General features: G+C 36.8%; 1 protein-coding gene across 1 annotated transcript in view; it reads right to left on the reverse strand.

Annotated features, from left to right (window-relative positions):
• zswim7 (zinc finger, SWIM-type containing 7) overlaps positions 1-14,328 on the reverse strand; it is a 22,469-nt gene that overhangs the window by 3,667 nt on the left and 4,474 nt on the right. Inside the window, exons 3-4 of the mRNA XM_015385839.1 lie at positions 11,589-11,691; positions 489-593 (exon numbers count right to left, since the gene is read on the reverse strand). Of these exons, the coding sequence (XP_015241325.1) occupies positions 489-593; positions 11,589-11,691 (208 nt within the window). The remainder of the gene's footprint in view (positions 1-488; positions 594-11,588; positions 11,692-14,328) is intronic.

Below are 14,328 nucleotides of genomic sequence, written 5' to 3' on the forward strand. Positions count from 1 at the left end.
ACTGGCATAATCCGGTGGGAAAAGCCATTCCCCAACTGGCATAAACTGGTTCGCAAAGTGGCATATGCCAGTTCCCAACTGGCATAAGCCGGTTTGCAACTGGTATAAGTTGGTTCTTAACTGGCATAATCCGGTGGGAAAAGCCATTCCCCAACTGGCATAAACTGGTTCGCAAAGTGGCATATGCCAGTTGGGAACTGGCATATGCCACTTTTGGCTCCAGGTGCTGCTGTTAAAAGGAGCAGCCTGCTGAGACAGCTTCATGTTTGCAATGTTTGTTTATAAATACATGCATTGGATGTTTAGAAACAGAGGTGCAGGAATATTGATGAGCTGACTCACTAGTTATTCAAAGTATTTATAAATTCTTAATATCTCTCGAGTATGGTAAGGAAATAACACACTAATACCTGTAATATTGAGTTACAGGTATTAGTGTTTTTGCTTTCAACTAATTTGTGTAACTGACCCTTTTTTGGGAAACTCACCAGCAGCCCTTGGTTTCTGCGTAGAACAGTATAGGTGAAAGCCGGGCAGGGGCAGTAGTGGCAGGACAAGAAGCAAGTGTATAAACGACCCGAGCCTCCAACTACCTGCAAAGAATTCATGCAAACTAGATTAAGACTTGACTACGTACGGTTGTATATTTGCCTTTTGCCGCCGGTTCTACATGAAAACAAGCCTCTGTTTGGTTGAATAGCTGGGAGAAGGCGGGTAACTCATCACAGCCTTTTATATATCAGCACACATATTGGTTTAGCTGCAGGAATCATCAAAAGATTGAAGAAGTCATAAAAAATCAAATTTTCTTCCCCTTTTTAGCTCTTGTTCCTAGTCTCACATCTTTCCCACTTTTATACAGCAGCTTGCAAAAGTTTCCGTAACCCTCGAACTTTTAAATATTTTGTCACATTACGACCAAAAGAAATTAATCTTACGTGGAATCTTGTGAAAGATCAACACAAAGTCGTATAGAATTGTGAATTAGAACGAAAATTGTACATGATATAGAAAAAAAATTCAATTCAAAAACTAAATAAAATGCAGTGTGAAAAAGTATTCAGCCCCCTTTTCACCGACTACAACCAACCGCCCTCAGAAGTAGCTTTATGATTGCTAATGACTGAAAAGAGTCCCACTGCGTGTGTGATCTCTGTCAGGGCCTCAGAGGTCTGGTTAGAGAATATCGGGGTGCAAACAGCATCATAAAGTCCTTTTATGATGCTGTCAGACAGGTTAGGGATAAAGTTGTGGAGATGTTTAAAACAGAATTAGGCTAATAAAAGCTTCTTTTCTTAATTCTTAAGATTTCTTCAGATTGATCTGTGATGCGTTGCTGTTTAAGCCTACTTCATGTTGTCAGGCAGGTTCTACATCCCCAGAAGAATCGACCAGTTAAACTGAACAAAATGACAACTTATTTTAAATCTGATTCAAAAAGTGAGATAATATTTTAAAAGGGTATTTTGTACGTTTTTAATATAAAATATATTTGAAAAGATCTTTCAAATAGCCCTTTTATTTGAACCTTTACGACTAAACCATTGTTTGATGCGCATACTAACACATCAGTAGTTCAGCGCAGATGCATCTATAAGTCTATAGCCTATTTTACTGAATTTACTTTAGGTCAGCAGTTCCTGTGCTGTTTGGCAGATGTGAAATCCAGCTCGTCCATGCTGAACGGGTCTGACCTAGCAAACAATCGAAGCCTTATATTCAAGATGGATCTTATTTTTCTCTAAATAACCTAATAATCCTTTAAAAGTGTGACATTTTGTATTAATATAGGCTTATCTCTGTTTTTAGATGCACTAATCTACATTTTTTTCACCTCTGATCCAACTCCAATGCCTGAATTTGGACGTATGCAGATAGCAATACCTTTCTAATACCAGAGCTCTGTTTGCTTTAACGATCATCATTACTGTAGATTTTTTACTAGACTGTCATTATCTCCAGTCTGCAAGCATTATGTAAGAATGCACACAAGTATAACCCAAAAGGCATTTACGATTAGCAAAAGCGAGTCATAAAATCAGGTAATTCATGTAAACAGGACCCGTTCTATTCTGAAAATAAATATGCAGCTTTATGGATTCAGAAGAGGTAAACCTTTCTACTGTTCTAGAGATTTTGAATTTAACATTAACTCATCGTAGAAATAGACAAAATCGATCTGCCGCTGTGGATCAGGCCCAATATTATTATTATGATTCTTAACTTAGAATTTTCCTCAATATTGGGAATTTCACTGTTACTAAAAGCCGATTTGAGCACATCTACTGTAGTTGTCTGACAACCTCAACAGGGGCTACTTCTATAATTTTTCCCTTTTCCACTCTATACATTTTTGCTCATGTGAATTATTTAGTTGTCTGTTTGTGTTCAGGTCAGAGTCATAATGTCACATCCTGCTAAGAAACGTTTGGCAGCAGCTGGCTGAACTGTTTAAACCTTCAGTTTGTGCTGGTCTTTTTTTTCCCCCACTCTGGGTTAATTGTTTATAATTAGGATTTTAATTTTCAATAATATAAACAAAAAAAAAACATCAGCTTAAATAACTCCTTATTTTTAAAGATTATGTTTTTATTTCTCTCATTTCTAGGGAGTCATTTCTAATGTTCACTACTGCATATAAAGTTGAGATGTCAGGCAATCTTCTCCATCCTCATCATTGCCCATGAGTTATTCAGAAGAGAGGGTGTAGAAATCATGTAATTTTAAATAACCTCCACGAGAACATCTAATGGGCCTGGCTGACGGAGCGTCGTGTCCACCATGTCGGCTTTTCTCTCCCAGCTCCGGACAGTGATTTAAGTGCCTCTCTCATGCTTGTGAGAGCGAATGAGGACATCAAGTTGGCAAATTAGCATGACACTGCACTATAACTTAAGCCTATCGAACTTGGTACCATTATTCCACTGAGTAACAATAAATTACCTTCCCCTACGACCTGCTGAAGTCAAAAACAGCTCATTTGTTCAGCCTGACACTTCATTATAAATAAGGCACAAAAGAGAAAATTACATGGACTCTAGCAGATGGGTGAAGATGAATAAACCCCCATGAATACTGGAATGAGGAGGGAATGGGTGGGAACTGAAACAAGCAGGGCTAAGACTTTCTAAAGAGGTAGGCTTATTGAGAGGCAGCTCACACTGTCGCTCTTTTGGTTTTCTGTTGGCTGTGAAGAAATGTTGCTCTGCTGCAGCTCACACAGCGGCCCTAGCAGCTAATATCATCAAACCATACAGGAACACGCAGACATGGATCCACGGTTGTTTAGAAAAGCCAATACATCAATGTTTGGCAGGTGTTGGCGGCGCATAGAGCTGGGGTTAGACCCACATAAGAACCCTTAAAAGATGGATGCTATGATTCAGAGGACCAAGACCTGAGAGATGGAACCTCAACGCCAAACATGGCTTGCTGTTAAATATTACAGGGATCCTACATCACAGCTGTATGCTGTTAATCTACATCTATGCATTATGATTCATCACTGATCAGATATACTTGTTGACTTGTATATAAGCCTTTCTATGACAAAAGAAAAGGCAAATTTAAATTTTTTTAAACAAAGAGCCATAGATAAACATGGCTGAAATATATCTTACATGCATGAGTAAATATATCATTATAATGTAACATAGACCATTGTAGTATAAACAATCAAATCTGATCTTTTGAAAAAAAAAAAAGAAAAAAAAAAAAAGAGAATATTTAAAACATTTTGACATATTGGCAGCTCTGGCTAAAAGAACAACCAACCCAGAAAGGTAATAAAGCTAAAAATGTACAACAAACTATATACATCTTGCATTTAACATGACAAAGACTTATTTTCTGTAAATATTCTCAATTCAAAACCCTTTGAGAATAATTAATAAACATTAAATTGAGCATTTAACAGATTTCTACCATTTAAAATTAGCAATATTTTTTTCTGAACCCTTGTGTATCGAGTTAATGTTGACTCACATCCCTTTTTAGGATTGAGTAAAACTATAACTAGCTTAATTTGCAAAATAAGCAATGACTTACATAAATTGAACCAAATAAAAATAGAGAAACAGGGAGGAAAAGAGAAACTGAGGACAGAATAATCACCCACTTTAACTAATCCAAAGTGGACTGGATTAAGATATTATATCAGGAAAAAAGCCACGATTCATCATCCCATAGTGTGGAATGCATCACTTATTATACTGACACAAAATCTCTCATTTTGCAGTATGAGTAAAGCTATTAGGTAGAAAAGTTTATCTTTTTCTATCTGCTTTTATTTTCATGCTGTTTTATTTTATATTCTTCAAGTGTTACACAGACGGTATTTCCGTTTATGCTTCTGTTTCTGAGCTGACGTGGTTTACCATTCCTTATGTAAAGGTCAGTGGATGTTGGTAATGAGATAAGGTGAAAATCCAAGCAGTGAAATGCCAAGTTCTCATGAGTTATTCATCCCCTTAGCGGAAATAGACTGAGAGACTAACCGTAATATGAGAAATTCACCACAATCTACCAGGAAAAACAAAAAAAACATCAGATATCAACAGGACGCTGGGAAAATTGTGTATTTATTCAATTAGCTGTCTTCTATTCCAGTTAATCCATAGTAAATAAATGACTGTAATTTTAATCTCTGCGTAATCTTCTGTATGTAGATGAATCGTCGATGGCTTTTTTAAAGGATGGAACTAAGTTCTGAGAAATGTCACAGTTTGATTTATTTGCTAAAAGTTCAGTGCAGCTTTCTAAGTTGGATACTGTCCAACGATGATGTACCCTGAGCTGAAACATACATCCTGCTGTCCAGCTTAAAAGATCAGAGCTGTCAGAGCACAACTTCGGATCCTCAAAGCACCGTTTTCACCCACTCCGTGAAAGCGCTTCCAGTGGCTCATTAAATTTACCTCACCACAGTCTTAGAGGAGTTTAGGTTAAATAAACATGTTTTTAAATACATACTCCTAATAAGAGAAAAATAAAAGGCTGCTTGGCTGAAGAAAAGGCAAAACAACTCATTAAGAAGCACATATGGGTGCTAAATCAAAAGATAAAAGAGAATAGACCAAATATATTTTCTGTAACTCCATATACGAGGTTTGTTCAATAAATAATGCCCCTGGCCCACTTCCAGATGTTTGATTGAGCTGAAATTTTGCATGTGATGTTATTCAAATCTCTATAGATTAGGTAGAAAATTACAGCTCTGAACTATTTGTGGTTTCTGATTTACAGGTGTTTGAACTGAGTAAAGTCTGAAATGGAGCCTTTTGAGTGTCGAGCAGCGATCCGGTTTTTCTATTGGAAAGGACTCGCACCACGGGAGACTTGATGAGATTAAAGCAACTTATGGTGATGATGGCCATTATATGACCTTGCAAAATTTTTACAAGGTTATTTAATGGGAAATTATCACTATAAGTTACTTTCATTTGATCAAAAGTCCCATTGTGTGTGTCCTTTCAAATGCAAAAACTCAGACCTGACTCAGTTTTAACACCTGTAAATCAGAAACCACAATTAGTTCAGAGCTGTAATTTGCTATTTAATCTATAGAAATTTAAATAACATCACATGCAAAATTTCAGCTCGATCAAACATCTGGAAGTGGGCCAGGGGCATTACTTACTGAACGCCCGTCGTACATCCACACATTACACCGTGTAACGCTCTAAACACTCCTTTCTTGTTGAGGGATGGTACATCAGCTGGCCCATATGTGAATTTTTTGTATTGGTATCGGCCGATATGTTCATGTAATGTAATTTATTAATGCAGTGGTTCCTAAACTGGGGGGGTAGAAGTGTAATTGTAGGCAGATGAATAAATGATCCAATTTGACATTTTTATTTATTGATAAATATTAAAATCTGTTAAACGGAAAAACAAACAGCTAAACTTAAAAACATTGCGCCATAAAGGTGGTGGTTTGAGATTTACAGTATATTATATACACTGTAATTAACCAGCATTGAGATTAAGGGGGCGCAGAAAAAGTTTTTGCTAACAAAACGTGGACCCATAAAGTAATGTTTGGCAACCACTACATCAGCCATGCCTTGAGATCACATAAAGTCCCAATTCTATTTAATAATCTTTAGTTTGATTCGTTACTAAATTTTTTTTTAAAGTTTCTTGTGTAATATTTCCAATCATTTTTATCATGTAACTGGAAGAAGAAAAAATAAAATCAGCTTCAAGAATCAGCCTCAAAGTATCGGCAGTACAAATCGGGAATCAGTTAGAATGACGTTAAAATAATCGGGATCGGCCTAAAAAAAACTGAATCGGTCAATCTCTAATTTCAACAATGATGTTCAAACAAATAAGCTGGGTTTTTTGGAAACCTTGTGAAACTGTGCTAATAATAGGAACAAAAAGGAAACATCTGTTCTGTGGCGACAAGTCGACAGCTTTTAAAAGGGAAAGAGTAAAAACTTCTGTTCATATTCGGCAGCAAAAAGCAGCCAGCCTTGAGAGGAACGAATTATCCAAATAGAACCAAACCCACCTTCCTGTTTGGTTGCATTGTAATAAAACGGCTCCCATTGCTATTTTTATAGAAGCCTGAAGGAGTTTACAGGAAATCTGGGGCACAACGACCATAAAGGTAATGGATGGCATCGATTCTCCCACCACAAGCAATCTACGCCCTGCTGACAGACAAGACTCAGAGGATGGAGAATTTTTTTTTCCTTTTTCAGAGAAATGCAGTTGAAATGTGGGATTTAGAAGAAGTGTTAATATCCCACCTGTCTCTTCTTGCTTTAAACTGGATAATTTGTTTAGAACTGTGTGAATTATTTTTATATAAATTCAAAATTTATCCGAGACTTTTTCACTCTTTTATTTAACAGGACAAAATAAAAAATTTCAAATTCACAAACAAATCAGACTCAACTTTATTTTATTTTTCTATTTACATTCTCTAGAGTGTTCATATCTGATGTGTTTACTCACAGCTATAAAACCATCATGACTAACTTTAATAATTATTCACAACTTTCTGTTAAAAGTACAATATGAAAAAAAAATAGTAAGATTTAACTAATAGATAAATAAAAAAAAAAACTGTAAACAAATGTCTTTCTTATATTTAACATACTTTTCCATTCTAACCCAGAACAAGATGATTTAAGGATGTCACTATTTCAATTCTGTGAGCTAAATTATAGAGATTGGGAAAATTAATTTCAAAAGTCTAACTTAATTCATTTTTTTTTTAGTTTATACAATAATTTATTCTAAATGCAGCTTAAATTGTATATCTGTCTCATAATCGTCACAGGTACTTATAAAAATGAGCAGCATGGGCTTCAGGGTTTCATTGTTTTCTTTTTCTTTGTTCTGGCTGAGAAACAGACTGTTTAGCATTTATATTGCTGTAAAGTGCCACAGTAATTAATGTCGGAAGTGAGTCATTAATTTGTTCAGGTTTTCATCATTAAAACAAGTTCTTTAACACAAGTTTCTAGTTTATTTTCTAAATAGAACAAAACATCTTTTCCATAGCTATTATTTTCTTTATATTTATTCTAACCATACTAATCAACACAACACCTATTTAATTAAAAACATCCAACAGAGCTTGAATAAAGCACTTTTCATAACCATTAACTGAAGCTTTACTCTTGATGGTTAAAAACAATCGTTTATTGGATGAATGTCTGATAGGAGAACAGCTGGAATTCATTATATGTTTACTTAGAAAGCTGCTACGCTACAACGCCATCGACCCATCCATCTCACTCTCCTTTACATCACCACTAGTTATCCAGAAACAAAGACACTTGAAGTCCCTCAGGACGTCCAGAGATGGATCCCAGATGCTAAGCTGTCCATCTTTCTTTATGCTATGAAAACCGAAGACTCAGACCTGGAGGTGCTGCTGACTCTGGGTTCAAACGACTCTAGGAGGAGATAAAGCTCATTATTTGAAGTTAGCAAAAATCAGATCGCCTAACCTGCTAGACAGATAATTGATCAGCCTGATTTCTTTAATTTTGGTTGATCAACCAACAGTCGGATAAGTCAATTTAATCTACATAAGGAAAGGTCTGAGAATCAGCCGCAGTCTATGCTTTAAGCTTTGATGACACTCCTCTTAGTGTGCAATTAAAACTAGCTTGTCTTGTTTAACTAGAACTGTTTCATATTTACATAAATTAAGAGGAGAACCTTAAGGACATATTAGGATCTTATGTCACCTGTCAGCGCTGTTCATTAAAGAAATCTGGCTCCGCAAAAATCGGCAACATGAGTTTTTTAAAAGATGGGCCAGAACAATGCAAAAATACAGCTGCACTTAATTTTTTTTGATGAGTAAAATTAATAATTGCTTGATACGTAAATAACTGCATCAAGCCTGATTGATTCATTTACATTCATTCAGCTAATATTTCTATAGAATTATACAAGTTTTCACTTTTTTTCCCCCAAAATTTTTTCACTTTACTACAATAAACTTCAATGAATTTCAATAGGATGTAAGATGACAGACTGACACGAAGTGGAAGAGAAATTAAATAAATTCGCATATATAGACTTTTTCTCTGATACCGCTAAATAAAACCCAGAGCCATCAACTCCCATTAAAACTCCCGTAATAAACAGATTCCACCTTTATGTTATGTATCATCTGTATAAATCCAGATGTTCTGTTTGGCATGGTTGTGGTCTTGTTGAAATTGAAGGAAGGCTTCAGGCTTTGGGGGTTCTTAGGTCAGGAGGTATCAATCACCTCATTACAAGACGCCAAAACTCACATACAAGATTTTAGGAACAAAAGGAAGAAAATACAAAGACAATGGAAAACTTTTAAGAGGAAGAGAAGGAGAAGAAAAGAGTGAAAGGTAAAGAAATACTAAAAAAAAAAACACTAGAAACACAGGAAAGAAAAAGAAGGGAGAGGAAGACGGTGGAAATGGAATAAACAGTAAATCAATAAATGCAAGTATGTCCTGTTAAAATCTCTGTATCTCTATATTTGACCTGCTGTTTTGTGTTTAGTCTTCTAATTTCAGAGGGCCCCATGTCTGCCTTCACCTTGGGCCTCAAACCTCTTAAATCCGCAACTGTCACCCTGAACCCAGCACCTCTACTATGAAACACAGGGGAGGCTCCATCATGGTGGGGGAAAACCTTCCTTCATCAGCATCCTGAGAGGATGGAAAGGTTAGAGGGAAGAAACAATTTCCAGCAGAACAATAATCCTAAACTTATAACCAGAGCTACAATAAAAACTGCTTAGATGAAAGTATATTTCAGTTTAAATTGGCCCAGTCAAAGTCCGAACCTCCCTCTTTTCTGCACAGAAGACTGACAGATAAACTCAGCCTGTATATTTGCAAACCTACAGCTGGTTTTACAGCTAATATTATAAACTGGAGGCTGAGACAGTTAAAAAAAAAAAAAAATATTTTGCAGTTTCTTTCTCTTTTAAATGTTTTGAAACCATTTATCATTTTCATCCCTCCTCACAACTAGATTTCACTAAATTCAGTTGATCAAATTTAAATCTAAAAACAATACAGCAAAGTTTTCATCAACACATAACACATTTGTTTCTGTAGAAGCTGTATAAATATTAAGAAAAACAAAGAACAATAAAAAGAATAATGAAAATTAAAAATCCAAACATCACCAATACAAAGAAAATGAGTGCAACATTAAAAAAGAGATATTAGCTTACACTTGAGATTTTTAAAGTTTAAAAAACAGAAAGAGAATGTGCTGGTCTGACCCTCAGCAGCATTTCATTCTACAATTTAGGAGCCAGAGCTGCAAAGGCTCTGTCTCCTCAGGATTTATAAAAGGTATTTAGGTCTGCTAAAAGCATCTGGTCAGATGATCTAAGAGGTGGCATATAAAGATGCAATACTTCCCACTAATTAAAAAGGGCTAAGATCACCCAAAGACTTAAAAAACAAACAAAAAATGGATTAAAAACTGAATAGGAAACCAGTGAGGGGAGTTATGTGCTCTGTTCACCTGTTAAAAGATCATGCAGCAGCATTTTGAACCGGCGATAATCGTGACAGCGCGGCCTGATTAACTCAGACCAGAAAAAAGCAAAGGATCGCTGTTTCTAAAAAGAAATAGTTTGACTTTCCACAGTCTCCTCAGCTGAAAGAAAGACAACCTGACCAGCCTGTTGACATGGTCGTCAAATATCTATTTTCAATCCTAAATCTTAGTGATGTGGAGAAAAAATCGTTGTGGTGATATATCATGATTTTTGGCTGATTGATATAATATCGATCTTTCAGAATCTAGTAAGGATTTCTTTTTTTTTAAACAAAAAAGAGTTTTACATAAAACTAGTGTTGCGCCAATGCCGTTTTTGGTCCAGATACCGATACCTGGCTGTGCAGTATCGGACGATACCGATACCATCTGTTTAAAATTGATGTGTGTGTATATATGAAGAACTACATACTACTTGGATGTAAAATAATTGTGAAGCAGGAAATAGACTAATACAAAGTGAATCCAGTAAAACCTTTTATTTCCTACCTGGAATGGGTGACAATAGTTGAATTGAATTTTAGCTCTCAAAATGGTATCGGTGCCCTATTTGTTGGTACTCGCTGATACCGATACCACAATTTTAGTGCTGGATTGGGGCTCTGCCTGATACTGGTATCGGTATCGGTGCAACACTACCTAAAACAATGAGTGAGAATGGGCCACCTCTGCCCCACCATTCTGGCAGATAGTGCTGTGGAGTCTTTTTGCTGTGAAGCGCAGCATCATATCTGTAGTTGATGCAGTGAAAATGGAAGACGTTGACTGACTCAAACCCCAAACAACATGAATACAAAAAAAGGAAATGATAAATATCTTCTGATGAACATATACAGCACTCGCTTTATTATCTATAAATACAATTTTGACAACAGGGAAAAATATCAAAATATACAGCGATATTGCAATAATATCATATTGTAACCCAAGTATTGTGACACGTACCGTATGGCAACACCCATGCCAATACTCACTACTAAATTCGTGAAGGCAGATTTTTTTAAATAGAGTTAAAAAACAAAAACAAAAAAAACAAAGGTGGGGATGTTTTTGGGACCACCAGATTTAAAAGCTATAGCTTCACTCTTTTTCATTCATGAAGGAACTAATATTAATAACATCAACATAAAAAATCAATATAAAGATCAAAGGAACTGTATTATACAGCTCTGTCCTCTTTCTGTATAAGACACACTCTATGTTGGTTTTATTGACTAAACAAAATGAAGCTGCTCTCCTCTTTGGGCTTGCATGTCTCAACACATCGCTGCTAGAGTCTCCCAAGGAGAACAATATGTCTGCAGAACCATGAATCAAAGTAGACAGTTTTGTAATATACTACTGAGTGAAGAACCAAATCAATCTAGCTGTCATTGTGCTGTTGTCATAGGGAAATGTTAAAGTCTTACATTTCTATGCTTGTGTTAATTCATGGTTCTTTGTTTTTTAATTCGATTTTAAATGGTTCTTTTAACATAAAATAACTAGTATTATTACTAATGTGTTCCGTTGAGTAGTGAAAATCGTGCATTGAAGAGAACTACAAACCCGACCTGAAAGGCTTTGCGGCCGCTGGGAGAAGACAGGCAGGTGACAGAGCGCTGGTCAACCAGGTCCAAAGCCTGCAAGGCACATGAGCCGAAGACAAATTTCAGCCTGCAAAGACAAGGAGAAAAAGGAAGCAAATTACTTCCATCTTTAAGCAAAAGTAACAATGCAAAACTATTCAATGTAAAGAGGTTGGAGGGTCAATAAAACATTCTTTTGTTTTTTTTTTCTTAAAGCCAACACTGCAAATAACTGATTTTTATTCAATGATTCTTCATAATTTTCTATAAATATCCAGCAATTTTTGATTATTTGGGACAATTTTGAATCTATTTGACACTTTGATCAGCTGATGCTGATCTTTTTGCATATTCTTTTTTCTCTTTAAAGCAACACTGTGTGATTTTTTTTTCCACAGGATTAAAAAGTCTTCTGTGTTTTCTGAATCTGATATTAGAGCAGACAGCCAAACCAAAACAACCATGGCAGGGGAGGAGGACACACGCGTAGCTGCTGCTATCACATCTGTTCAGACATTATTCTAGATTTCATCTTTGAAAGAGGAACAGCAAGAGCATTAAAGTGTAATTTCTGGTTTTCAGGCCAATATCATTTGTTAACGCGACTGCCTAAATCCAAGTTTGGTAGATGGACACTTTGTCCAATCAGCTCACTTAAATGACCCTCCTTTTCCTGAACACATTTGATGGAAATAATTTGTAAAACTAAAGCGTAACACATGAAATCCAAATCCAGATTAAAAGTGGTTGCTATTAAAGACTGCATAAAGTAGAAATAGCAATGTTCTTATTATCCTCATCTTGGTGCTGATGACTAGCTTAATTAGTCATTTAATTCACCTGTTTAACTCTGCCCAGTTTCTCATTTCTGCTCAACTGATCCACCTGCCTCTATTTAAGTTGTTTGCTCCCAGTCATCAGTGCCTAATTCATTTTGAGCCTTTGGTGTGAGAATCAGTCAAGCGTACCTGTATTCTGATTACCTGATCTTGATCTGTTCTACCTCTCGACCTCTGAGCCTGCCTGTTCCTGTTCTGATCTGTTTGCCTGACCTGCCTTCGGATTCTTACTGGATTCTACTTTTGGACTGTTCCTCCATCTGCCTCCTGACTTCGCCTTCTGGATTATCTGAATAGGNTCTCATTTCTGCTCAACTGATCCACCTGCCTCTATTTAAGTTGTTTGCTCCCAGTCATCAGGGCATAAATTATTTTAAGCCTTTGGTGTGAGAATTAATCTAGCGGACCTGTATTCTGATTACCCGACCTTGATCTGTTCTGCTCTCGACCTCTGAGCCTGCCTGTTCCTGTTCTGATCTGTTTGCCTGACCTGCCTTCGGATTCTTACTGGATTCTACTTTTGGACTGTTCCTCCATCTGCCTCCTGGGTTATTCTGCCTTCCATCGTCTGCTTGGATCTGATTTCCTGTCAGTTCTGTAATACTCAAGGCTTCGGCATCTGGAACTCTCTGTGCGGCAAACTGCTGCACCTTGTCTGCCGAGCGGCTGGAATTGCCCTGGTTTTCTTGGCACAGACTGTACTATAAACCAGGTTAGTGACTTACGTGTTCATATCATCCTCCGTCTGTCATCCTCCAGAGTTTCTTGCCTCAGATGCCGCAGCCACTGCTACTGCAAATCCGCAGCCTATTTATTTAATAAGAGCTTGTGTGTTTTGCTTGAATACTGGGTCTTCTGTTCTGAGTTGTAACACTTCGTTTTTCACACCACCAAAATATGTTTTATTAGTTACCTATCTGAATTGGGATGTGTTACAGCCCCTGGCCTTGTAAGACTGTGCAGGCTTTTTCTTATACAGGTTCAGCTCTGACAGAACTCCCTTGTTGGCTGCCTGAGGACTGCAGATGAGCAGTGACATGATTGGACCAGCAGAAGAGTGTCAAGCCAATCAGGGTGCTGATGAGGCCCACCTGCACCTTATAAAACGCTCCTGAAAAGCTTTCAGTTTGGGGACAGCTAGTAGGAAGGTTTTGATAAGCTGTTCCCCCATCTTGTTTTCTATCTATTTTTGGGAAGATAGAGCTCTTTGCCCTGGCTTGTATGTACTTTTCTTAGTCTGCTTTAGGTGGACTTGTTCAAGCTAGTAGCTTGTGTTTGGGAGGTTTGGTGCTCCCTTTGTCTTTTCATTTGGTTTGTTTTTGTGTTAAAACTTAGTCTGACTGGTTTTCGGTAGTTTGGAATTTTATTTGCTCTTAACCATTCTTGAATTTGTTTGCCCTTATCGTTTTTTGTTGTTTTGTTTCAACTGGGTTAAGCTATATTGTGTTTTGGGGCTGTTTAACCATCTTTTGTAATTAATAATTTTTACCTTCCCCCAAACTACTCCAGACACATTATTTATGTTGCCTCCCCAAGACCCCTAGACCTTGGGGCCGTAACAGGATGATTAAAAACACAAAAGAATATATATATATATAATATTAGTTTCCAAAAATAATGAAAAACAAAATGTTTTCTGAGGCTGTGTCCACTTAGACTGCTGAAACCACACCCATACGTTATTCTATTTCACAGCAACATGCTAAATATTATTTTTACATTCTGATTGCTAATGCAAGGGGATCAGTGGAAGCTACACAGCGTCCCTATGTTTTGGAGGAGGGAGGGGCTCACTCACTGTTTGCTGAAGACAGTAAACAATCTGAGTTCTATGTGTCGACAACAAAGTCTTCAATCAGACAAGAAAATGTTGCTAGATTTGTTGC

Source organism: Cyprinodon variegatus, unplaced genomic scaffold, assembly GCF_000732505.1.
Source record: "Cyprinodon variegatus isolate N-32 unplaced genomic scaffold, C_variegatus-1.0 Scaffold350, whole genome shotgun sequence".
NCBI classification, from domain to species: domain Eukaryota; kingdom Metazoa; phylum Chordata; class Actinopteri; order Cyprinodontiformes; family Cyprinodontidae; genus Cyprinodon; species Cyprinodon variegatus.